The sequence below is a fragment of the Phacochoerus africanus genome, chromosome 5, assembly GCF_016906955.1.
Source record: "Phacochoerus africanus isolate WHEZ1 chromosome 5, ROS_Pafr_v1, whole genome shotgun sequence".
In the NCBI taxonomy this organism is placed as follows: Eukaryota; Metazoa; Chordata; class Mammalia; order Artiodactyla; family Suidae; genus Phacochoerus; species Phacochoerus africanus.
In genome coordinates this window covers 100,651,235-100,678,375 of record NC_062548.1, presented here as the reverse complement: position 1 = coordinate 100,678,375, position 27,141 = coordinate 100,651,235, and the positions used below count along the sequence as shown (strand labels likewise).

At 37.8% G+C, this 27,141-nt stretch overlaps 1 protein-coding gene across 4 annotated transcripts in view; it reads right to left on the bottom strand.

Annotated features, from left to right (window-relative positions):
• The window catches only part of PREPL (prolyl endopeptidase like), a 68,641-nt gene that overhangs the window by 12,284 nt on the left and 29,216 nt on the right, over window positions 1-27,141 (bottom strand). For all 4 annotated transcript variants that reach the window (XM_047782158.1, XM_047782159.1, XM_047782161.1 and 1 more), the window contains 6 exons: window positions 23,610-23,745; window positions 10,943-11,159; window positions 10,154-10,339; window positions 4,746-4,943; window positions 1,489-1,664; window positions 155-371 (listed from right to left, as the gene is read on the bottom strand). In XM_047782158.1, the coding sequence (XP_047638114.1) occupies window positions 155-371; window positions 1,489-1,664; window positions 4,746-4,943; window positions 10,154-10,339; window positions 10,943-11,159; window positions 23,610-23,745 (1,130 nt within the window). The remainder of the gene's footprint in view (window positions 1-154; window positions 372-1,488; window positions 1,665-4,745; window positions 4,944-10,153; window positions 10,340-10,942; window positions 11,160-23,609; window positions 23,746-27,141) is intronic.

Here is a 27,141-nt window from a genome sequence, read left to right as displayed (position 1 = left end):
AACTTTTCCTTGGTCTGGGAACTTCTGGGAAAAAAAATAAAAAAAACCTTTGTTATATTCCTATGCTACAGTAACACTGTAAGAGAAATCTTTTTTAGAGCATCTGTGGCTTCATGCTTCCCTATTCTGTAAACAGTAGAGACAGAGTACTCACCTCTAAAGTCACTGCTCTCAGCAACTCTGGATTAGAATTACACAATGCTCCCACAAGCACCCCTCCAGCACTGAAAGCAGTCAGGGTTGTTAGACTTGGCTGAGAAAAGCCTTGGCCATGAAGCGTCTCAATGCAAGCCTCTAAGTCAGCAAGGCCATTGAGTTTTTTAGTTAGACGGCCATCAGCATGCCACTGGAGGCCTAACTCACCACCACCCCTGAAATTGAAGGGCAAAAAAGTTTTAGTAGAAAAAAATTATAATGATATAGCTCAGGGTCAGCAAACTAGAGCCTGTGCGCTGAATTTACCCAGAGGCCCGTTTTTGTATGACCCTTGAGCTAAGAAGGATTTTTACATTTTTCAGGGTTAGGAGAAAAAAATACCAACCAGAAATATGAAACAGAGACCACACATGGCCTACAAAGCCTAAAATGCTTACTATTTGTTCTTTAGAGAAAAAGTTTGCCAACCCCTGACATAAACAATCAAAATTTGATTCAACAAATATGCTCTGAGTGCCTACTTACTATTTACCAGGCATTGCGCTAAATGCAGGCCTTGAAAATACAAAATAAAAATCCCCTGTCCTGGCGATCATAGTTTTGCAGGGAAAGAAAACAGCTACCAAGCAATGTGGTCACTGCTATAACACACTATATTTAAGGTACCACAGAACCAGAGGAGAGACGATCCACCTGTCAGGTCAGGGGTATACACAGGAGTCAGGAACATGAATACTTAAGGGGATGATACCTAAGCTGAGTCTTGGAGGAAGAATGTGAGTTCCTAGAAGGACAAAGAAAGGGAAGGCACCAGGACACAACATGTGCAAGGGCACAGAGGGGAAAGAGATTGTCCTTTTCAAGGACAGAGCGAGGCTGGATGTGTAGGATGTGAATGGCTGGTGGGCAGGGCATGTAAATACTAAACTGAGGTATTTGGATTTTATTGTGGAGATGGTGAGGGATGTCAAGCAGAAACATGAGCTATGATTTGTGTCTTGAAAACAGATAAAATAAAATGGAAGAGTTGAAAAAAAGGATTCCAGCTTAAGAGGCTATTTTAGAAAAACCTAAACTCAGGAGAATTAAATGGAAATAATAAAGTACCTAAGTAAGCACAGAGACTGGTCTATCTATTCTAATCCTAAAAATCTACGCTTTTCCTTTTGGGATTAAATAATTTGTTATTGAATCAGTCCACTAGCACAGGTTTAAGAATGTACAAATTCAACACTACAAATGAGAAAACAAACGTTTGTTCCTCAATACACTGCTATCCTGGACATGTGACAATGCTCTGGCAATCATACTAGGTGAAACGTGTTGACTCACCGAACATGACAATATGCTAATATCCATCCATCATCCACCAACACCCGCCTTTCAGGCCTGAAATTCATTTTCAAATCCATTCCATAAGCTCCATATACATGTACCAGGAGAGGTTTCTTCTGCAAGTCCTCAGAATCCGTTTTATGGAAGATCGTCATTGGCACTAATCTTCCATCCTGGAAATGAAGATTTACTGTGCATGTAAAGAAGTCTTTTTAAATGGTTTTGTTCCCAGTCTTACGTACTGCTTATCGATGCTGAGCACCAACTTCATTTAATTAAGTCAAAAGAGTTAAGTGTGGTCTCTGAAAATCCATCAGGCCCTTTTTCAGCTACTTTGCTGACCTATAATAGTAATTAGAAAAGAACAGCTTGAAAAGTTTATTAATTATAGCTTTTCAAGACAGTAAAGTAACTTTAAAGAGTTCTTCAATACACAGTAGAACTGTAATTTTTTTCTTGAAGATAAGCCAAAGTACCTATCAAGGTCAGACAAAACAGCACAGCATTCTTCCTCTACCTTGGGCTACATACTGGCATTTCTCATTTTTGAGTATTTACAAATACGCTAAGGAAGTTTTAACAACTTGATTTTCTGTACTCAACAGAATTTTCAACCATTAACATGTGAAATTTTTTACTGACCTAACACCCACTCACATCCTCTTCAAAGACCTATTTAACTTTTATTTTTTAAATGTTTAAAAATGGTTTAAGTAAGTTTTATAAATTTTAACACCTAAACTATTTTTAGGGCAAATAACTATTCCTTAATGTAGTTCACACTGAACTGACTGAATTGAGCCATTCTTTGGAGACACATAATTAAGATAATCAGCACTGTCTCATCTTCCTTTCATAGAAAAAGGGCAGTAATGGTGGTTCTCACCCTGCTTACAGAAACTAATGAAACAGCGCTAGTTTACATAAGGAAAATAATATAGCCAGGCCACTCCCCCTATTTTTTTCATTCTCATTTTGAAAGCTTCACTTTGGGGTTCTAGAGTAGTCTCAAATAAGGAAGAACTCATCTTCTCATTTTTTATTATATTCAACTTGTTACAACAGTATAAATGAATTTTCTTTTTTTTTTTTGGCTTTTTAGGAAAGCTGTACATGAAGCATAATGAAGTTCCCAGGCTAGGGGTTGAATCAGAGCTGTAGCTGCTGGCCTATAACAGCCACAGCAACATGAGATCCAAGCCACGTCTGCGACCTACACCACAATACACAGCAATGCTGGATCCTTAACCCACTGAGCGAGGCCAGGGATGGAACCCACATTCTCATGGATACTACTTGGGTTTGTTACTGCTGAGCCACGATGGGAACTCCCAAGACTCATTCTCATAAAATGATGTGTATTAACATCTATAAAATAATCTTGTTTTCATCTTCCTATCTCCTCCCCAACTTCAGTTAAAAAAGCAGAGGAAAAAACTGCTGGTTGAAAAGTAGTGGAAAGGAAGAGGTAAGGATGGTAGTAAGTCCCATGATAGCCTGAATCCCAGAGTTCACTGGCAGTGCAAAAACGCCTAGAGTCACAGCAGCTTCCTTTGAGCAGATGCTTTCCTTCTTTCCTAAGGTGTATACAGAATCCCTCGGCTCTCCAAGAGCTTAGCTTCACTCCTTTTTCTCTTTGGGATATAATAATTACAACATTTTGGCATAAATTCCATGTTTGTAAAACAAAACAAGGCCTAAACATATGTACTTTGTTGACAAAACCGAAAAATCTGGAACATAATAACGTGTTAGCAATGATTACTACTTCTTTTCTTTTTAGGGCTGCACTGGGGCATATGGAAGTTTCCAGGTTAGGGGTCGAATTAGAGCTACAGCTGCCAGTTTACGCCACAGCCACCTCAGATCTAAGCCATGTCTGTGACCTACACCACAGCTCATGGCAACGCTGGATCCTTTACCCACTGAGCAGGGCTAGGGATCGAACTTGTATCCTCATGGTTACTAGCCTGGTTCGTTTCAGCTGAGCCACAACGGGAACTCTGCAATGATTATTTCTATTTGGTACAGCAAATGGGACTGAAGAGTAGTCATTTAACTCTATTCAGTCTATATTTTTGCATTTGTTCTAACATGTATTGCTTTTGCAATATTACAGTAATCCTCGCTCTTGAGTTCCCGCTGTGGCACAGTGGGTTAAGAATCTGACTGCAGTGGCCCGGGTCACTGCAGAGGCATGGGTTCTATCCCTGACCTGGTGCAGTGGGCTGAAAGAATGTGGCATTGCTGCAGCTTCGGTGTAAGTCGCAGCTGTGGCTTGGATTCAGTCCCGGCCTGGGAACTTCCATATGCTGAGGGTGGGGCCACACACACAAAAAATCCTACTTAAAGATATTAAAAGAAAATCAATGAATTAAAGAAAAAACTCACAGTAAAAAAAGCTTGTGTCAATTCTTTGCCAGCACGTGAAAAATCATCTAATGTATGATGTGCTAAGGTCTGAAATATCCTTAAATTTGAGGCCATATTTTATATATTCATTTGTTCCTTACGTGCAGAAATTTTCTCCTCTACTTACTACCTCTCCCACCTCCCAATGCCCCCTGACAATCTTTCTGCTTTTACTCTATACTTTGTCCATATCATTCTCCAAAACTTCTTATTTGCACCATTTCTCCCTAAATTCAGAGCCTCTGCCCAAAACGGAATCCTCCTTCCCCCCTTTCCAGCTTAACTCTTGATCATCCTAGAAGCCTTACCTGAGACATTACTTCCTCAGAGAGCTTTCCCCAATCTCTCCAGATCAGGTTAGGTCCCTATATGATATGTTTCCACTGTACTCAGTACATTTTCCTTTGTAGCTATTAGTACGTTAGCAATTACTTCATCAAAATCTGGCATCTTCCACACTAGATTTAAGTTCCTTGAGGGTAGGGACTATTATTAGTCTAGCTTATGCTAGTCAATCGCTTACCACATTCATAATTTTTGCCATAACTGCATATAAACTGATTATTTTTTCTTTAAATCAACTCTTAATATTTAGGTATAACAACACATAAGTCAAGGACTTGACGTGTTATAAATTTTCTAATCCATGTTAAAATAAATGCTTAAGTATTAAAGTAAAAAAAAAAAAAAGTCCATGTACCTCCTAAAATTTGGGTCTTGCTATGGAACGTGAGATCCACTTTACGAAACTGTGCTAATGTAATCCCAGCAACTCCTCAATACTTGACAAACAGTATGCTTTCAATAAATGGGGGCTATCGGTGGAGATTACAAAGACTTACCTTGCTTTTGGCTTCTATACGTAAAACACGACTAGCCTTTGTGATCGGGTCTTCATGCCCCGTTTCTTCATACAGCTTGCCTTCTGCAAACTTGTATGTGTAATATTTGGGGGGACGTATTGGAGAGCAAAGCTGAAAGGGGCAGTTCTTTGGGTCTGAATTTGTATCCATTATGAATCCACAGGCCCAAGGAGGGAGCTAAAGAAATAAAACAGTTATTTTTACCCTTTAGCGAGACATTAAGTATCATTAATTAAATTTCTGGGTCTGCTCCAAACAAGACAATGTGGACATCTAGTTTATTTTTATCCACTATCACATAATGCCTCATTTAAGAATTACTTCAGCACAACAAAAAATATTTCAAGTAAAAAACAAAACTCAAAAAACAAACAAACAAAAAGAAAAAGGAGTTCCCGTCATGGTGCAGTGGTTAACGAATTCGACTAGGAACCATGAGGTTGTGGGTTCGGTCCCTGCCCTTGCTCAGTGGGTTAACGATCTGGCGTTGCCGTAAGCTGTGGTGTAGGTTGCAGACGTGGCTCGGATCCCACGTTGCTGTGGCTCTGGCGTAGGCCGGTGGCTACAGCTCCGATTGGACCCCCTAGCCTGGGAACCTCCATGTGCTGCGGGAGCAGCCCAAGAAATGGCAAAAAGACAAAAACAAACAAACAAAAAACAAAAAAAAACCAAAACTCTACACTAATGATGAATAAAATAAGGAAAAACTAAGGAAAAATGGTTTATCATGATTCTAGATTTACATGAACTCTCCTTTAATAAAAAGTTCATCTTGGGGTATATAAACTTGAGCAATGAAACAGCAAAATGATTAAGAAATAACAGCAGATCAAGTATAATTCCAGAACTCAGAGACATCTCTAAGATCTCTGTTCTCACAGAAGATGAAATCTATCACATGCACTTTTAATAATTTACCCAGCAGCCCTTACTCTACTGCCTGGACAGCCACTGTGATGACAGTTATTATTTCAGGGCTACAAACTGGCTCAGCGGCACTAAAGCATTTACAATTTGTTTTGAACTTTAGCTCCCAGGCTAACCATTGAGCAGAACAAAACCCTTCCCGCACATCCGCTCTGAGAGACTTACAGCTATTATGATTAAGATTCTTAACTTTAAGAAAAAAGGAAAGGAATCAAAATTTATTCTCTCAGAGCAGCGGGGTCCAGCCTCAAGCCTTCCACTAACATCCCTCTTACACCTTTTAAAGAACTCTAGTAAGCAGGCTGACAGTGTGTTAGAAACGGTACCGAGAGTCAGAACATTAATAGAAAATTGCCTTTCTCTTCTTGAGTAATTGTAGAAAAAGCAAATTCCTTAGAAAATCAGAGGTCTTGGCACAGCAATGGCACTGGTGGCACCATTCAAAAAGGGTAGGTGGGGGAATATGTGGATAAAGACTGTACCATTTAACCCACAGAAACCACAGCCAAAGAGCTTATGTTCACTCAGCAAATTTCTTGTAATTAATCCAAAGAATCCATTGCCCTGAAACACGAAGGACTTACATTGGCAATGTCTCTCTAAAGGAATTTCTAATTTTTTCCCTCGGATTGAGGATTATTTTCAAGGATAACCTATTTAAATATAAGCCATAAATGGAAAGAAACATGTAATCATAAAAGTTGAGAAATCTCGTAGCATAACTGAAATGAGCAAATTGAGACCTTAGTGGGAAAAAGAGGAACACACATTGCTACCAACCTTTTAACAGGCCTCAGATTGAGGGCACAGGGCTCCTCAGCCCACAGGGGCACCAGTTTTTCTCCCCTTTGGTGAGACTTTAAAACGGTTTTCATGTGACTCATATACTAAGCTTGGTTTTTGACTACATTGTCCAATAAATCAAAAAGTCTTTGGGGTGTATGTCTTAAACTTAATGGGACCAGGGTTGTAGGTTTTTTTTTTTGTTTTTTTTTTTTTGCTTTTTAGGACTGTACCTGCTGCACATGGCAGCTAGGGGTCTAATTGGAGCTGTAGCTGCCAGCCAACGCCATGGCAATGTGGGATCTGAGCCATGTCCTAACCCTCTGAGTGAGGCCAGGGATCAAAGCCGCATCCTCATGGATACTAGTCAGATTTGTTTCTGCTGCACCACAACAGGTTAGTTTTTAATCATAACAAAACCTGTTCCAAAGCTATGGACTTTTAACTCTCTCAAGTATACCTTAAGCCACAATTCCTATTGAGATAAGACTGCAGTATCATCTATGTATATTAATGGACAGTACTTGAGAAAAATTTTAAGTTGGCCAAGTGATATGCAGATATTCCCTAGATATTTGACAGAAACAGGTTTAGCTTAAGCGTTCTGCTAGCAAACCACACTTGCTGAAAGGATGATTATGACATACATGCTGAAAGAAAATCAGTCCAAGCATGCAGGTTCTTCCAAATGAATTGCTATTAACACAAAGCAAAATATTTCTCAATTTGCTTAAATAAGTATCACAAACAATTAATAACCCTCACTTCTTTTAGTGAAGAAAAAAATAGTACCAGGAAATACTGATGACATGAAAACGAAGGATATTCATCTTTTACATTTTCTATTGCTGAGACTGAGTTTGTAAAGCTTTTTGTCAAGTGTCCACAGGGCAGAGATGTTACATACAGAAACACTTTATAATCCACTCACAGTAAGGCTTAAAGATAGTATCCTCTGTAAATGGCACTATTTGTGCACATTAATCAGTATTATCCAGTTCATAAACAGGTACTGATCTACAAAATTCTCTTTAAGTAGCACCTCATATACAATGTAGTATTTGATTCCATGTATCATGATTTAGAACACTGTACTCAGAATATCATAATAGGTACCACAGGTTGGGAAAGGTCAAGGATAAAGAAAAAGAGGATACAGAATAAATGAAAGATATGATGTTGGTTCTGATGAGGCATATCTTTAAAATACCTACAAAAAATAAGATGAAGGCAGTAAGAAAACTGCTACAGCTAAAATCACCATTTTTATTTTAGGATACTTACATAGCCTTCTAAGACACCAGACACTACATTTGATAATCGGACTTCATAAAATAGATGAAAAACTTTGTTTTTATTTAGGTCTTTGTTATTTCTTACTTATACCACTATAAGGATACTTACATAGCCTTCTAAGACACCAGACACTACATTTGATAATCGGACTTCATAAAATAGATGAAAAACTTTGTTTTTATTTAGGTCTTTGTTATTTCTTACTTATACCACTATAACAATCTCAAAAGTCCATGCTCCTTATCACTTGTTGCTTCAGTGTGCTCTCACATGGCTGCCAGATAACCCCAGAAGTATAGCTTGACTCCTCAAATTACTCCCCTGCCCTCAAACTACAAATGTTTTCCTCTTCATGATTTATGCATAAATTCATGACCTTACATTATCTTGACAGTCAAAGAACATCAAATGATAGCTTCATCCCCTAGAAATTTATTCTGCTTCAATAAAAATGAATTATTAGCAGTTTCCTAAACATTTTCTGATCTAAGCTTAAAGCTTCACATGATAGACTTTCTTGTCTTAGAGTACCACTCCCCTTGCCACCCATCAAAATCCTACTTATCCTCCTTGGTTTATCTCAAATTCTACTCCTCCCCAGAGCTTTCCTGGGTCTTCTTCCTTTCCTTTGGGTCCCCTAGCACATTTAAATTTGTTGTTTGTTGTATTTTTGGTTGCCCTGCAATTTATGGAGTTCCCGGGCCAGGGATCAGATCCAAGCCGCAATTGGGAGTACACCACAGCTGTGGCAATGCTGGATCCTTAACTTACTCTGCTGAGCCAGGGACTGAATCTGCGTTCCAGTGCTACAGAGACGTGCCAATCCCATTGCACCACAGCAGGAACTCCACATTTAATGTTTTTGATCTCACTTATTTAAACCATCTTATACTTATTCTTTGTGTACTAGTCTAATCTCATGAGAAACTGCATTCTCCTTAAGGCCAGATAATTTGTTCTATCTTTGCATTCCAGAATGCCCAATACAGTACTTTGCACATGGTAATTTATTAAACATCCAGTGAATTTATAGGAATTGCTTATTAACAAAAATTGTGATAATGCTGCAATTAGGGAGGTATTAGTGGTCTTTATTTGCTGGTCAATTGGCTCAACAACTCTTGCCATAGCAAGCAAAACAGTGGCCTCTCTTCTTCCCTGTAGAACCTATTATCTTAACTCACATATAAATGCTGCTATAAAATTAGGCAATAATGTTATCATTCACCAATTTTAGCTAGTTCATTTCTAGAGGCAGATTATCCTTCCTGGCAGCCAAAGGCAATATCAGTGAGTCAACCTGCCAGGCGGATGTGCCAACATCACAGATGTGTTGCAGTGGAGACCACTGCTACATCCTTGTTGAAAGAACCAAAGCCCACCCACTTTCTGATCCTCGCAGGTGAGAAAATTGGCAAAGAGATGATGCAGACACAAGCATGCAGTGGCAGAAACATAGTAGGCACGACTGCTACCCTTACTGGGGCTGCAGGATAGGAATAGGAGAAAGTGGTTAGGCATTAGCTGCCAAGCTGGCCTGAGTTATTACTATATCTAAAGTTGTAGAGAAGGGAGTTCCTGTTGTGGTTCAGTGGAAATGAACCTGACTAGCATCCAGGAGGACACAGGTTCAATGCCTGGCCTCGCTCAGTGGGTTAAGGATCTGGTGTTGCGGTGAGCTGTGGTGTAGGTCACAGACCTGGCTGGGATCTGGTGTTGCTGCAGCTATGGGATAGGCCAGTAGCTACAGCTCCAACTTGACTCCTAGCCTGGGAACCTCCATATGCCACGGATGCGGCCCTAAAAAGCAAAAAAAAAAAAAAAAAAAAAGTTACAGAGAGGAATTCCTATAGTGGCTCAGCGGTTAACAAACCTGACTAGTAACCATGAGGATGCAAGTTCAACCCTTGGCCTGATTCAGTGGGTTAATGATATGGCATTGCCATGAGCTGTGGTGTAGGTCGCAGACTCGGCTGGGATCCTGCGTTGCTGTGGCTATGGTATAGGCTGACAGCTAAACTCTGAATCAACCCCCTAGCCTGGGAACCTCCATATGCTGCAAGTGCAGCCCTAAATACACCAAAAAAACTTCCATATGCTGTGGGTATGGGCATTTAAAAAGAAAAAGGAGAAAAAAAATAAAATGGCACTTAAGCCTACTTCTAAAGTTCAGGATTTTTAAGTAAAAGTGCATTAAAAGCAACGTCCTCTTAAGTAATTCTAAAACAAATCTTCTAAACTCAATGTGCTAAATACTATTAAAATTCATTTCCTTTTAAGAAAAAGCACACAGATATTATTCAAAATCTGATGTTCTGTTAATAAACTTCATGTATCATGTATTTTGATTAACAGTATTCTCTTTTGAAAATTAAACATACCTTTAGAGACCGAACTGAATCGTCAGCCAAACCAATGACATTAACATAAAGTAGATTGCTGTGCTTCAAAAACAGAACACAGTGATCCTTAAACATGTCCAAGTCTACAACTTTGGTATTTCTCTTCATTGTGAAAAATAAATCCCAATTCATAATAGCAGGGGTATCAGCTGCCGTTCTCATTAGCTGTGTGGAACAAAATTAGAAGACATCTAGGTAGCAGAACATGACTACAGCATCCAGAGATGAAACCAGTGAAAACCAGACTACCATGAAGAGCTGAAAGAACTAATTCTGCGTCAGGGCTGAAGTGTGGACATCACTGTATGAATGCGCCCAGGATAGCATCCTGCTGGGTGGCTACGGCCCAGTGATGGTCAACAATAGACATCTGAGTGAGTTGACATTTGACAGCCAGGTGACTGTGGAACTATCAGTAAGATAAGGTGAGACCAGTAGAAGAACTGCCTGAGATCAAATGGTTGACTCAAAAAAGCGGGAGTTTAGAAAAGTTTGGTAGGTCACTAAATTTGGCTTTGATAACTAACATATTCAGGATAGAGTATATTTTCATTAGCAACCTTTTTAGCTACAACTAAAAATATGAAGAGGTATTAGTTATAACAACAGAAGAGAAATGGGATTGGTCATGCATCAGAAGGTAGCATCAATTTTCACACTTTACCCAAAGTCTACAAAACAATGAACTCTTAGAGCAAGAAATATTGTTGATACTAGTGTGACACTGTGTGACAACCTAAACGGGGACCAGGAGAATATAGGATTTACCTTGAATTCTGTAGGCTCGCCAACATTGGTGAGAATGTATAATTCATCATCTCTATGTTCTACATAGTACAGGACCCCATGTATTCGCTTCTGGATAAGTACTGGAGGGTCCCAAGGACTCAGGCCATCTATCAACCACACCTCAGAAGTGGTCTTGTTCATAATATTCATGGTGAGAAAACGACTGTCTTTTGTAAGATAAAGGAAAACAAAAAAGCTACACAGGAGAGAGAGAGAGAGATGAAAACCCAACAAATTTCAAATGCAAACTATCTTGTTAATGACAGTATCTCACTGGTGTTCAGTATATATATATAAACCTACAATTCAGCTAGAATGTAAAACTTCTTAGTGAATACTGTTTGCAATTTGGCTGTTATTTTTCTTATTTCCTTCCTGAAGGCATTCAAAATAACTTCTTTTAACACTTCATCATGTATATTCTTCAAATATATAAAAAGTTGAAGGAAATATAAGGTAAACACCCATATATCCACCACTGAGATTCAATCATTACTGTTTTGCTATAGTTTCTTCTTTTTTTTTTGGACATGTCTGTGGTGTGTAGAAGTTGCTGGGCCAGGGATTAAACCCACACCACAGCAAGGACCTGAGCAGCTACAATGACAAGAGCAGATCTTTAATCCTCTGAGCCACCAGAGAACCCCCCATCATTCCTTTTAATAGGTTTTTTTTCTTTTTTTTGGTCTTTTTAGGGCTGCACCTGCAGCATATGGAAGTTCCCAAGCTAAGGGTCTAATCAGAGCTGTAGCTGCTGGCCACAGCCACACCAGATCCAAGCTGCATCTGCAATCTACACCACAGCTCATGGTAATAATGGATCCTTATCTCACTGAGAGGCCAGGGATAGAACCTGCATCCTCATGGATACTAGTCAGATATGATTCCACTGAGCCACGATGGGAACTCCCCATCATTCTTTTTAAAAGCTACATACTTGTCCCTTGTATAGATGAACCGTAATTGGGAGCTTTCCTGCTATACTTTCTTTATCACATATCTTTGCATTCATCAATCCATCTTTTTTCTTAAATGCATTTCAAGGTAGACTACAGATATCATTTCACTCTCACTTAATCATACTAATAGATAAGGCTTTTTGCCTAGAAGAGGTAATAAACATCCTAGAGGAGTTATGTAATTGTAGAGGAGATAGGTAATTGAGGGAAGAAAAAGGATGCAGAGTTTACTTTGTTTTTCTTTTCTAAGCACGATGGATGTCTTCCCCCCACCACTCTCCCAGTTTTTACAACAAACAAGAGTCAGGAAGAAAACCCCCCACAATCCCACTAACCTAACACACTTAAAATTAACAATTTAAATTTTCCTATTTTTCCTTCTAAAGCTTATTTGTATTTCGTGTGCCTTTAAACAGATGTTACTGAAATATAGATGCAATTCTGGATTCTGTGTTTTTTGCTTTATATAACATTATCATCTCCCCTGACATCAGTTACACAATCTTTATGATCATCACTGTTGTTACATGGAAATTCCCAGGCCAGGGATCGAATGTAAGCTGCAGGTGCAACCTATGATGCAGCAATACCAGATGCTTAACCCACTGCTCTGGTCCAGGGATCGAGCCCCCTGCTGCAGGGAAAACACTGTACCTGTGCCACAGCGGCAACTCCCTATGATCATTATTTTTAATGGCTACTTAATATTCTATCGAATTGAATTACAATTCTTAAAAATTTAATTTTAATGTTTCATTATAATAAATATGAAAGGGAACAGACCATGAAGATAGTTTTCCTCTCTCTGGGATAAATTCTTAGTAATAGAAATACTACTTTAATAAAGAGTATTTTGGAGTTCCCATTGTGGCGCAGTGGTTAACGAATCCGACTAGGAACCATGAGGTTGCGGGTTCGGTCCCTGCCCTTGCTCAGTGGGTTAACGATCCGGCGTTGCCGTGAGCTGTGGTGTAGGTTGCAGACGCGGCTCGGATCCCGCGTTGCTGTGGCTCTGGCATAGGCCGGTGGCTACAGCTCCAATTCAACCCCTAGCCTGGGAACCTCCATATGCCGCGGGAGCAGCCCAAGAAATAGCAACAACAACAACAACAAAAAAGACAAAAAAAAAGAGTATTTTTATTACTCTTGCTAAACATAATCAGATATTATCCCCAAAGCATGATACTAATTCCCACTGACACGCTGGATACCTTTAAATGTTATATTACATGTTTCCTTATTACAAAAAGTAATTCATACTGAAACTACTAAAAAATATGATAAAGAAATAACTCTGAATTCTACTCCCCAGAGATAAGCATTTTGGTAAAGTTCCTTTTATACTGAATTATATTGAAATATTTGTCAATTTTATTGTGATGTGTCTGTATTCATTTAAAATTTGGTGATAGGCAATTCCCATTGTGGCACAGCAGAAATGAATCTGACTAGTATCCATGAGGATGCAGGATCAATCCCTGGCCTTGCTCAGTGGGTGAGGGATCTGCTGTTACCATGAAATGTGCTGTAGGTCACAGACACAGCTCAGATTCTGTGTTGCACTGGCTGTGGTGTAGGCTGGCAGTTGCAGCTCCAATTTGACCCCTAGTCTGGAAACTTCCATATGCCATGGGTGCAGCCCTAAAACAAAAAAAAACAAAACAAACAAAAAAAAGAATACTTGTACTACCCTTTGTAATTTCTTCTATTGATTTTTATGATCTGGGACAATTTCAAACAAGAAATACTTATGTCCTCACCAAGATTTTTTTTAAATGTATTTTTACCAGATCCTTAAAATCTTTTAGGAATGTATGTTGAATTACGAATTGATGGAAATTACTTTTGTCCAAATATTCAACATCCCCAACAAAATTAAAAAATAATACCCAAAAGGCGGGATCAAGATGGCAGAGGAACAGGATGTGGTGCTCACCTTCTCCCATAAACACCTCACAAAAACCCCATCTACATGTAGAATGATTCACACAGAACAACCACTGAAGGCTGGCAGAAGACCTCAGACTTCCAAAAGGACAAGAAACCTTTCTACTTTAACTGGGGACAATGAAAGGGAAAAAAAGAGAGAAGAAAAGAGAAAAAAAGGAATAGGATAAGACCAGCACTGTTGGGAGGGAGCTGTGGAAAGAAATCTGCACCCTCGGAGGCCCCTTGACTAGCAGGGAGATCAGCTGGGACTGGGTGTGGAGGAGTGGGGAGCCTCAAGTCTTGGAGAAAAGAACAGTAGCCAGCTGGAGGAGGGCAAATCGGAGCCACACAGACCATCGGTACCACCACCCCATGCACACCACAGCCTGAGATGCTAGGTCAGGGGCTGGGGGCTGAGACTTGGGCTAGGAAAAGTAAGAAATATATAAGAAAATGAAGACGCTTAGGGCCACTCCCAGTTAAAAGAAAAGGAGAATTCCCCTGAAGGAGCAAATGAAAATGAAACAGACCTGTGCAGTCTAACAGATACTGAGTTCAAAAAGCAGGTAACTGAAGGAATTAACAATGGATATCGACAGTAACACAGATTACTTTAAAAAGGAACCAGAAACTGTAAGGAGGAGCAAAGAAAAACTAGAAAATTAATTTGCAGAGATGAAAACTTGGTAAAAGGGACTGAATATCAGAATGAGTAATGCAGAGGAATTGTAAGTGATTTGGAAGAGAGACCAATGGAAATGACCAGTCAGGAAGCAGAGAGAAAACTAAATAAAAAAACAAAAGCAATGTAAGGTATCTATGGGATAATATAAAGAGTGCCAATCTATGCATAAGCCATTTATTATAAACCCACAGCCAATATAATACTCAATGGAAAAAAGCTGAAAGTCTTTTTACTAAAATCTGGAATAAGACAAGGATGCCCACTCTCACCACTTTTATTCAACATAGTATAGGAAGTCCTAGCCAGAGCAATCAGACAAAAATAAATAAATAAATAAACAAGTAAATAAATAAATAAATGGTATTCAAATTCGAAGAGAAGTAAAATTGTCACCATGTGTAGATGACATGAGACTATATACAGATAGACAACCCTAAGGACTTCACACAAAAACTACTCGAACTGATCAACGAATTCAGCAAAGTAGCAAGACACAAGCCAATTCAGAAATCAGCTGCATCTTTCTGTACTCACAATGAAATATTAGAAAAAGAATATAAGAAAAAACGTATTTTAAAATCACACCCCTAAAAATAAAATACCTAGGAATAAACTTGACCAAGGAGCTGAAAGACTTATACATTGAGAACCATAAAATGTCAATAAAGGAAGAATTCTCCTGGATGGGAAAAATTAATACCTTAAAATGCCAATACAACCCAAGGCCATCTACTGATTTACTGTGATCCCTATCAAATTACCCATGACATTTTTCACAGAACTTGAACAAGTAATCCAGAAATTTATGTGGAACCATAAAAGGTCCAGAATTACCAAAGCAATCCTGAGGAAAAAGAACAAAAAAAGCAGAAGGCATAACTCTCCCAGACTTCAGACAATACTACAAAGCTACAATAATTAAGACAGTGTGGTACTGGCACAAAAACAGACACACGGATCAATGGAAGAGAGCCCAGAAATAAACCAAGACACCTATGGTGAATTAATCTTTGACAAAGGAGGCAAGAATATAAAATGGGAAAAAGATAGTTTCTTCAGCAAGTGGTGCTGGAAAACTTGACAGCTGTATAGAAATCGTGAAACTTGAACACATCCTCACTCTATGCACAAAAACAAACTCAAAGTGGCTTAAAGACCAAAACATAAGACATGATACCATAAAACTTCTAGAATAGAAGATTCTGACATTTTTCTTCAATTAGTCTCCCCAGGCAATAGAAATAAAAACAAAAATAAACAAATGGGACCTAATCAAACTTACAAGCTTTGACACAGCAAAAGAAACATGGAAAAAAAAAAAAGAAAAAAAGAAAAAAAAAGAAACCAAAAAGATGACCTACAGAATGGGAGAAAATAATTGCAAATGATGCAACTGACAAGGTATTAATCTCCAAAATATACAAACAACCCATACAAGTCAATGACAAAAAAACAAACAACTCGATCGAAAAATGGGCAGACGATATAAATAGACACTTCTCCAAAGACATACAAATGGCCAGGAGGCACACGAAAACATGTTCAAAACCCCTAATAAATGTAAATCAAAGTTACAGTGAAGTACCACCTCACACATTTCAGAATGGCCATCATTAATAAGTTTAAAAATAACAAATGCTGGAGAGGGCATGGAGAAAAGGGAACCTTCCTACACTGTTGACTGTAAATTGGTATGATGACTATGGAAAACGGTATGGATTCCTCAGAAAACTATAAATAGAACTGTATATGATCCACCCATCCCACACCTGGGCATCTATCTGGAAAAAACTGTAATTCAAAAAGATACATGATTTTTGATGCGATGGTAAACGGGATTGCTTCCCTAATTACTCTTTCTGATCTTTCATTGTTAGTATACAGAAACGCCATCAATTTCTGTGTATTAATTTCATATCCTGTGACTTTGCCAAATTCATGGATGAGCTCTAACAGTTTTCTGGTAGTCTTTAGGATTCTCTAGGTATAGTATCATGTCATCAGCAAATAGTAATAGTTTGACTTCTTCCTTTCCAATTTGGATTCCTTTTCTTTCTTTTACTTCTCTGATTGTTGTGGCTAGGACTTCTAAAACTTATGTTGAAGAGTAGTGGTGAGAGTGGACATCCTTGTCTTGTTCCTGATCTCAGTGGGAATTCTTTCAGCTTCTCACCATTGATAATGATGTTAGCTGTGGGTTTGTCATATGTGGCTTTTATCATGTTGAGGTAGGTTCCCTCTATGCCCACTTTCTGAAGGGATTTTTTTTTATCAGAAATGGGTGTAGGATTTTGTCAAAGGCTTTTTCTGCATCTATTGAGAGGATCATATGGTTTTTATTCTTCAGTTTGTTAATGTGGTGTATCACACTGATGGATTTGTGGATATTGAAGAACCCTTGCATCCCTGGGATAAATCCCACTTGATCATGATGTACAATCCTTTTAATGTATTATTGGATTCGCTTTGCTAGTATTTTGTTGAGGATTTTTGCATCTATGTTCATCAGTGAAATTGGCCTGTAATTTTTTTTTGTGTGTGTGGTATCTTTGTCTGGTTTTGGTATCAGGGTGATGGTGGCCTCATAGAATGAGTTTGGGAGTGTCCCTTCCTCTGCAATTTTCTGGAATAGTTTCAGAAGGATAAATATTAGCTCTTCTCTAAATGTTTGATAGAATTCGCCTGTGAAGCCATTTGGTCCTAGACTTTTGTTTGTTGGACGTTTTCTAAAATCCCGTTTACCATTACATCAAAAAGAATAAAATACTTAGGAATAAACCTACCTAAAGAGACAAAAGACCTGTACTCTGAAAACTATAAGACGCTGATGAAAGAAATCAAAGATGACACAAACAGATGGAAAGACATACCATGCTCTTGGACTGGAAGAGTCACTATTATAAAAATGACTACACTACCCAAGGCAATCTACAGATTCAATGCAATCCCTACCAAATTACCAAGGACATTTTTTCACAGAACTTGAACAAAATATTTTAAAGGTTGTTTGGAAGCACAAAAGATCCAGAATAGCCAAAGACATCCTGAAAAAGAAAAATGGAGCTGGAGGAATCAGGCTCCCGGACTTCAGGCTATACTACAAAGCTACAGTCTCCCGGACTTCAGACTATACTACAAAGCTACAGTCATCAAAATCATATGGTACTGGCACAAAGACAGAAATATAGATCAGAGGAACAGGATAGAAAGCCCAGAATTAAACCCACACACCTAGAGTCAACTAATCTATGACAAAGGAGGCAAGAATATATAATGGAGAAAAGACAGTCTGTTCAGTAAGTGGTGCTGAGAAAACTGGATGGCCACATGGAAAAGAATGAAATTAGAACACTCCCTAACACCATACACAAAAATAAACTCCAAATGGATTAAAGATCTAGATATAACACCAGACACTATAAAACTCTTAGAGGAAAACATACCCCAACACTCTCCAATACAAACAACAGCAATATCTTCTCAGATCCACCTCCTAGAGTAATGACAGCAAAAAACAAACAAATGGGACCTAATTAAACTTAAAAGTTTCTGCATAGCAAAGGAAACCTTAAACAAAATGAAAAGACAACCCACAGAATGGGAGAAAATACTCTCAAGTGAATCACCAAGGAATTAATCTCCAAAATTTATAAACACCTCCTACAGCTCAATACCATAAAAACAAACAACCCCATCAAAAAATGGGCAGAAGATCTAAACAGACAGTTCTCCAAAGAAGACATACAGATGGCCAAAAAACACATGAAAAGATGTACAACATCACTCACTATTAGAGAAATGCATATCAAAACCACTATGAGGTACCACCTTACACTGGCCAAAATGGCCATCATCCAAAAGTCTATAAACAGTAAGTGCTGGAGAGGGTGTGGAGAAAAAGGAACCCTATTATACCATTGGTGGGAATGTAAATTGGTGCAACCACTGTGGAAAACAGTATGGAGATTCCTCGGAAAACACAAAATAGAACTACCATTTGATCTAGCAATCCCACTCCTGGGCATCTATCCAGGGAAAATGATGACGCGAAAAGACACATGTACTCCGATGTTCACTGCAGCACTATATGCAACAGCCAAGACTTGGAAACAACCTAAACGTCCATCAACAGAGGAGTAGATAAAGACGATGTGGTACATATACACAATGGAATATTATTCAGCCATTAAAAGGAAGGTGATAATGGCATTTGTAGCCACCTGGATGGACCTAGAAATTATCATGCTAAGTCAAGTCAGCCATACAATTAGACACCAACATCAAATGTTTTCACTCACATGTGGAATCTGAAAAAAGGACAGAATGATCTTTTTTGCAGAACAGATACTGACTCAGAGGCTTTGAAAAATTTATGGTTTCTAAATGAATCAGGTTTGGGGGTGGGAGGGTGCACTGAAGGTTTGGTATGGAAATGCTGTAAAATTTGTGATGATTGTTGTACACCTATAAATGTAATAAAATTCATTAAGTAATTAAAAAAAAAGAAAAAAAAAGATACATGCACACATATGTTTATAGCAGCAGTATTCACAAAAGCCAAAACAAGGAAACAACCCAAATGTCCATCAACAGATAAATGGATTAAGATGATATGGTACATATATACAGTAGAATACCACTCAGTCATAAAAAAGGAATGAAATAATGCCACTTGCAGCAACATGGATGCAACCAGGGATCATCATACTAAATTAAGTCAGTGAAAGACAAATACCATATATCACTTATGTGTAATCTAAAATATGTACCTATCTACAAAACAGGAAGAGACTCACAGACAGAAAACAGACTGACTTGTGGTTGCCAAGGGTGCTGGGGGAGGGAGTGGGATGGATGGGGATATTGGCGTTAGTAGATGCAAACTATTACATTTAGAATGAATAAGCAATGAGGTCCTACCATATACCAGAGGGAACTATACTGAGTCTCTTGGATAGACCATGATGGAAGATAATATAAGAAAGGAACAGGAGTTCCTGTTGTGGCTCAGTGGTAACAAACCCAACTAGTAGGACACGAGTTTGATCTCTGGCCCTGATCAGTGGGTTGAGGATCCGGCATTGCCGTGAGCTGTGGTATAGGTTGCAGACACGGCTTGGATCTGGTATTGGTATGGCTGTGGTTGGCAGCTGCAGCTCCGATTTGACCCCTAGCCTGGGAATATCCATATGCTGTGGGTTTGGCCCTAAAAAAAAGACAAAAAAAAAAGGAACGCATACATATGTATGACTGGGTCATTTTGCTGTACAGCAGAAATTTGCACAACATCATTAATCAACTATACTCTAATGCAAAAAATATATAAACCCCCCAAAATAATACCCATTCACTTACCATTAGTGATGCATCTTTTATGAATTTTTATACATACTAGGGTATGTTTTAAAGTTATCTATACTGGTCTCTTTTATTTCTGTCAATTTGTATATTTTAATTGTTTTATAGCCACATATTTTAATATACTGTTGTAGGGAAAGTCCCCTGCCCTACTTTGCTCTGTATTTTCAACACTTTACTATTTTTATCTACTTATTTATGTCTGATGACATGGGTAATCAGAAGATAAATCATTTGGCAGATATGTGGTTAAAGGAAAGAAAGAACACAAGCAGCTCTATAAGTAACAGTTTTCTCACAAAAGAGAAGTCATGCTAACTATCAAGCAAAAACCAAAACTAGATACACAATACACGAAGAGAAGGGAATCGAACTATACCACTATGGAAAATCATCAATTCACTAAGGAAGACAGGAAGAAAGGAACGTGGCAACTACAAAACAGCTAGAAAACATGACAAGGATGATGTTAGTAGGCCTTTATCTCTTAAAAATTACTCAAAATGTAAATTAATTAAATCCTTCAATCAAAAGGTATGAAGTGGCTGAATGGATTAAAAAAGAGCCAACTACATGGTGCTTATAGTAAGAGATTCATTTCAACTTCATGGACACACACAGGCTCAAAATTGAAGGATGGAGAAAGACATTCCTTGCAAGTGGAAATCAAAAGGAAGCAAGGGTAGCTATACTTATGTCAGACAAAATAGATCTTAACTCAAAAGTTGTAACAAGATAGAAAGAAGGCAACTATATAGTGATAAATGTGTCAATTCATCAAGAGAATATAACAATCATAAATATATATAGACTCAACATCAGAACTCTCAAATATATTAAGTATTCTGAAGTGAAAAGAGACAACATAACCTTGGGCTGGAACTATACATTAGAACAAATGGACCTAATAGACATACATAGAATGTTTCATCCAATAGCAGTTAAAAACAAACAAAAACAAAAAAAACAAACAAAAAACCCCCATTCTTCTCAAGGGCACATGGAACATTCTCCAGGGTAGATCATATATTAGGTCACAATGTAAGTCTTAACACAAAGAAAAGTGGAAAATTCACAAATATATGGAAATTATCTAATATACTCCTAAATAACCAAATAGTCAAAGAATCAAAGGTAAAATTTTAAAAAATCTTGAAATAAATGAAAATGGAAATACAACATACCAAAACCTATGGGATATGGCAAAAGCATTTCTAAGATAGAAGTTTAGCAATAAACATCTACACTAAGAAAATAGAAAAACCTCAATCACACTTTACACCTCAGGGAACTAGAAAAAGATAGAAGTTATAAGGCCATTTTGGAAAATCTTGTGAGAATAGAAAATCAAAACCTAGGAGTTAAAGCAAACACAGTAAAAAGCAACTCGGTTTTAGAACAGACCTTTATCTCATTTTCTCTTTAGGTATTCTGCCTTTCCCTTTTGGTCTTTCCCTTTGGACCGCAGCTATTTATTGAGTACAGTTGACCCTGGAAGAATATGGGTTTGAACTGGGGGGTCCACTTGTAGGCAGATTTTTCTCAATAAATACCTGCCATGGTCCACACCTTCTGTGGTTGGCTAAATCTGTGGATGTGGAACACTGGATACAGAGGGCCAACTATAAAGTTATATGCAGGTTTTCAACCCCACAAGGATCAGTGAAGATTTTCAACCCCCTATGTTCAAGGGTTAACTGTATTCAAAATCCACAAACCAGTTTGTGCTATAGATTAGATGCCAAACTAGGTTTAAACGTACTTAATTATGGTTAAATCTTCATGGGGCAGAAAATGCCTGCTAGAAGACAAATACTTACCAAGAATCTTTTTTTTTTTAGGGCCACACCTATGGCATATGGAGGCTCCCTGGCTAGGGGTCCAATCGGAACTACAGCTGCCAGCCTACGCCAGAGCCACAGCAACTAGGGATCCAAGCCTTGTCTGCAACCTACACCACAGCTCATGGCAACGCTGGATCTTTAACCCACTGATCGAGGACAGGGATCGAACCTGCAACCTCATGGTTCCTAGTCGGGTTCATTTCTGCTGCACTATGAGGGGAACTTTGTTACCAAGAATCTTAAATGTGTGGAAGATAAGTCAATCTTAGAACTTAGGATAGTAACAATATATGGCATCCAAGTAACTTATTTCAAGGGTATAGATCATTGGGTCAACTTTTAGTTTTATTCACACAATGGAAAATGGTTCAAAATCATAAGTCATTGATAAAATGTAATAAAATACTATCTCAAATTGTGGTCTCCAAAAGATATCCTTGACAAATGACATAAAATAGTGGAATCAGGGAGTTCCCATTGTGGCTCAGTAGTAACGAATCTGACTAGCATCCATGAGGACACAGGTTCAATCTCCGGTCTCTCTCTTGGTTAAGGATCTGGTGTTGCCGTGAGCTGTGGTGTAGGTCGCAGATGCGGCTTGGATCTGGTGTTGCTGTGGCTGGAATGAAGGCCAGCAGCTACAGCTCTGATTGGACCCTTAGCCTGGGAACTTCTATATTCCGTGGGTACAGTCCTAAAAAAAGATAAATAAAATAAAATAAATAAAAATAGTGGAATCATTCATATAACTAATTCTAGTATTTTCTTTATTAAAACAATCATCATCAATAAAATTTTTCCAGACCTCAAGTTCTTTATATAAAACGGGGGTTGTACAGGATTTTCCTTAAGGTGTCAGTGCTGAGATTTTACTAAGTGAAGGATTAATTTTCTTGTTTTGCATATCAATTTCTGTTACAGATTTGATGTTAAAGCTTATTTTTCTTTCCTTGCAAAATCTGTTCAGACATTGTCCAAACTATACTGTTAAATGATACATGAGATGACAGACCCTCATGTAAAGTGTTATGAAATAATATGTTTCTCACAAATCATTTGGAAAAGCATATGCGGGTAAGAGTTAAAGGATTTTGCCTGACAAATTTATTATCATTTCCCCTCAAGCCTGGTTAAGCGGTAACATGGTAATATGAGGCATGAGTCCTAGAGTAAAGAATTAGCCTCTTTTTTTTTTTTTTTTTGCTTTTTAGAGCCACACCCACGGCATATGAAAGTTCCCAGGCTAGGGGTCAAATCGGATTTACAGCTGCCAGTGACCTACACCACGGTTCACGGCAACACCGGATCCTTAACCCACTGAGCGAGGTCAGGGATCAAACCCACAACCTCACGGTTGTTAGATTAGTTTCCCCTGCGCCACAACAGGAACTCCAAGAATTAGCTTTAAAAAGGAATTACCAAAGCACTGGGGAAAGTAAAATTTAAAGACCAATGTATATCATGGCTCAAAGGAAAGCAATGTAAAATTCAGATAATCTGTATGAAATGATACTGAATTCCATGGAGTTAACACTATGATCCTTCTAATTATGACTTATGAGAAACTACTGTACAGCAACCCAATTAAATGTTTAAACTAACAACTCTTCCCATGTGTCACTGTCCAGAGAGACTGTTAGTATCTCAGCATTTATATTCTAATGTTATATTTGATTTCACTCTGAAGTCTGAATATAACTAGACTCCAATTCTGAATATGAACCATTTATAAAAGAATGATTATGCTCGTCTTCGCCTTACTATATATCTGATTCCAGCCAAAATCACTGTTTTAGGTCAACCAAGAGCAGCACTTCAGCTAACTAAAGAAATACTCAGGAGAAAAAGACTTGATTGCATTGTTCTAGTACCTTGGATCTTTTTCTGTGTAAAAACGTTCATTACGTTTGTTATCACCAAAAGTGGCTCGATATACATCATGACAACGAAGGTTCCTCTGGAAGGTGTAAAACAAAACATCTTCGTCTTCTTCATCCTTTACCCATTCTGAAAGAAAATAATTAAAGAATTACTACCAAACATATAAAGAAGAACTTTCACCAATTCTTAAACTCCACCAAAACCAGACAAAAAAAGAAAATTACAGGCCAACAGCTTTGATAAATATAGATGTGAAAATTCTCAACAAAATTAGCAAACTAAATCCAACGATATATAAAAAGATCATATACCATGACCATGTGGGATTCACCCCAAGTTAACAAGGACAGTTTACCATATTCAAATCAATCAATGTGATAAACCATATCAATGAATGAAAAGACAAAAACCATATGATCATCTAAACAGATGCAGAAAAGCATCTGACAAATTCCATCTACTCATGATAAAAACCCTTACCAACGTGGGTATACAGGGAACATACTTCAACATAATAAAAGCTATTTATGACAAATCTACAGCTAATATAATACTCAATAGTGAAAGCTGAAAGCCTTCCCAATAAAATCTGGAAAAAGACAATGCCCATTTTCATCATTTCTATTTAACATAGTACTGAAGTCCTAGCCACAGCAATTAGACCAAAAAATAAAGAAAGAAAGAAAGAAAGAAAGAAAGAAAGAAAGAAAGACAGACAGACAGACAGACAGACATATCCAAATTGGATGGGAAGAAGTAAAACTGTCATTATATGCAGATGACATGATACTGTATATAGAAAACCCTAAAGACTACACATAAAAAAATACTGGACTGATAGATGAATTTGTCAGGGTAGCAGGATACAAGATTAGTATATAGCAATTGGTTTCATTTTTTTACACTAACAATAAAATAGCATAAAGGGAATGTAAAAAAAAAAAAAGGGGGGTCTTTTAAAATTGCACCCCCCCCCCAAAAAAAAAATACTTGGGAAGAAACCTGACCTAGCAGATGAAAGACTTAAACACTGAGAACAATAAAACATTAATAAAGAACATTAAAGAGGATTCAAGAAAATGGAAAGCCATCCCATGCTCCTGGATGGGAAGAATTAATACTGCTAAAATGGCAATACTACCCAAAGCAATGTACAGATTTATTGTGATCCCTATCAAATTACCCATGACATTTTTCACAGAACTTGAACAAGTAATCCAGAAATTTATATGGAACCACAGAAGACCCAGAAGTACTAAAGCAATCCTGAGGAAAAAGAACAAAACCAAAAGGCACAACTCTCCCAGACTTCAGACAACACTACAAAGCTACAGTAATCAAGACAGTGTGGTCTGGCACAAAAACAGATTTATGGATTAGTGGAACAGAACAGAGATCTCAGAAATAAACTGAGACACCTGTGATGAATTAATCTTTGACAAAGGAGCAAGAATGGAAAAATGAAAAAAAGACAGTCTCTTCAGCAAGTGGTGCTGGGAAAACTGGACAGCTGTATGGAAATCAATGAAACTAGAATACATCTTCACAACTATGCACAAAAATTCAAAATGGCTTAAAGACTGAAACATAAGACATGACAGCATAAAACTCATAGAAGAGATCATAGACAAAACATTCTCTGACATAAATTACAGCAATGTTTTCTTAGGAATCTCCCAAGGCAATAGAAATAAAAACAGAAATAAAAAAATGGGACCTAATCAAACTTAAAAGCTTTTGCACAGCAAAGGAAACCATTAAAAAAAAAAAAAAAAGACAACCTATGGAATGGGAGAAAATATTTGCAAATGATCTGAACAACAAGGGCTTAATTTCCAAAATACACCAACAGCTCACACGACTCTATGACAACAACAAAACCCAATCAAAAAATGGGCAGAAGATCTAAACAGACATTTCTCCAAAGACAACACACAGATGGCCAATAAATAGGCAGATGCAAAGGTGCTCAACATCACTAATTATTAGAGAAATGCAAATCAAAATTACAATGAAATATCACCTCGCACCAGTCAGATGGCCATGATAAAAAACTCTATAAACAATAAATGCTGGAGGAAAGGGAATGCTCCTACACTGTTGATGGGAATGCAGTACAACCACTATGGAAAGCAGTGTGGAAGTACCTTAAAAAATTAAATATAGATCCAGCAATCCCACTCCTGGGCATATATATCTGGAGAAAACTACAATTCAGAAAGATATATGCACCTCAATGTTCACTGCAACACTCTTTACAATAGCCAAGAAATGGAAGCAATCTAAATGTCCATCAACTGAGGGTTGGATAAAGAAGATACACTACATATATACAATGGAATATTACTTAGTCATAAAAACGAATGAAATTATATCATTTGCAGCAACATGGATGGACCTAGAGATCATCATACTAAGTATAGTAAGTAAAACAAAGACAAATATCATATGCAATCGCTAACATGAGGAATCTCATAAAAATGATGCTTAAGAATGTATTCACAAAAAAGAAACAGATTGAAAAATTCCAAAATCAAACTTATGGTTACCAAAGGGGAAATGGTGAGTGCAGGGAGGGATGGATTGGGAGGTTGAGACTGATATATACCCAATACTATGTACAAAACAGTCAGTAACAAGGACCTGCTAATAGCTCAGGGAAATCTACTGAATACTCTATGATAGCCTATATGGGGAAAGAATCTGAAAAAGAATGGATATATATGTGTACATGTGGCTGATTCACTTTGCTGTATACCCAAAACCAACACAACATTGTAAGTCATCTATACTCTTAATAAAATAAAAACAAAAGATATGTGCACCCATGTGTTCACAGCAGCACTATTCACAACAGCCAATTCATGGAAACAAACTAAATATCCACTGACAGATGAATGGTTAAAGAAAATGTGGCACATATACACAATGGAATACTACTCAGCCATAAAAAAGAACAAAGCAATGCCACTTGCAGCAACATGGATGCAACTAGGGATTATCATACTGAGTGACGTAAGAAAGAGAAAGACAAATACCATATGATATCATTTATATGTGGACTCTAATATGGCACAAATAAACCTATCTACAAAACAGAAACAGACTCACCAACTATAGAGAACAGATTTGTGGTTGCCGTTGGAGGGAATGGATTAGAAGTCAGGGGTTAGTGGATGCAAACTATTATATGTAGAATGGATAAACAACAGGGTTCTACTGCATTGCACAGGAGACTATATTCGGTACTTTGGGATAAACCAAAATGTAAAAGAATATAAAAAAAGAATGTGTAAGAGTGTATAACTGAGGCACTTTGCTGTACAGCAGAAATTAGCACAACACTGTAAAACATATACTTCAGAAATTAAAGGAAGATTTGACATAGCCACCTACTTAAAGTTAAAAAAAAGTGGCACAGTGCCAGACAAGACATGAAAGTTTACCCTTGGAAATCTAAATCTAACATAGGTTTAACTAAATTGAATCCTGTTACTTATAAGCCAGAGATATTTCCAGACA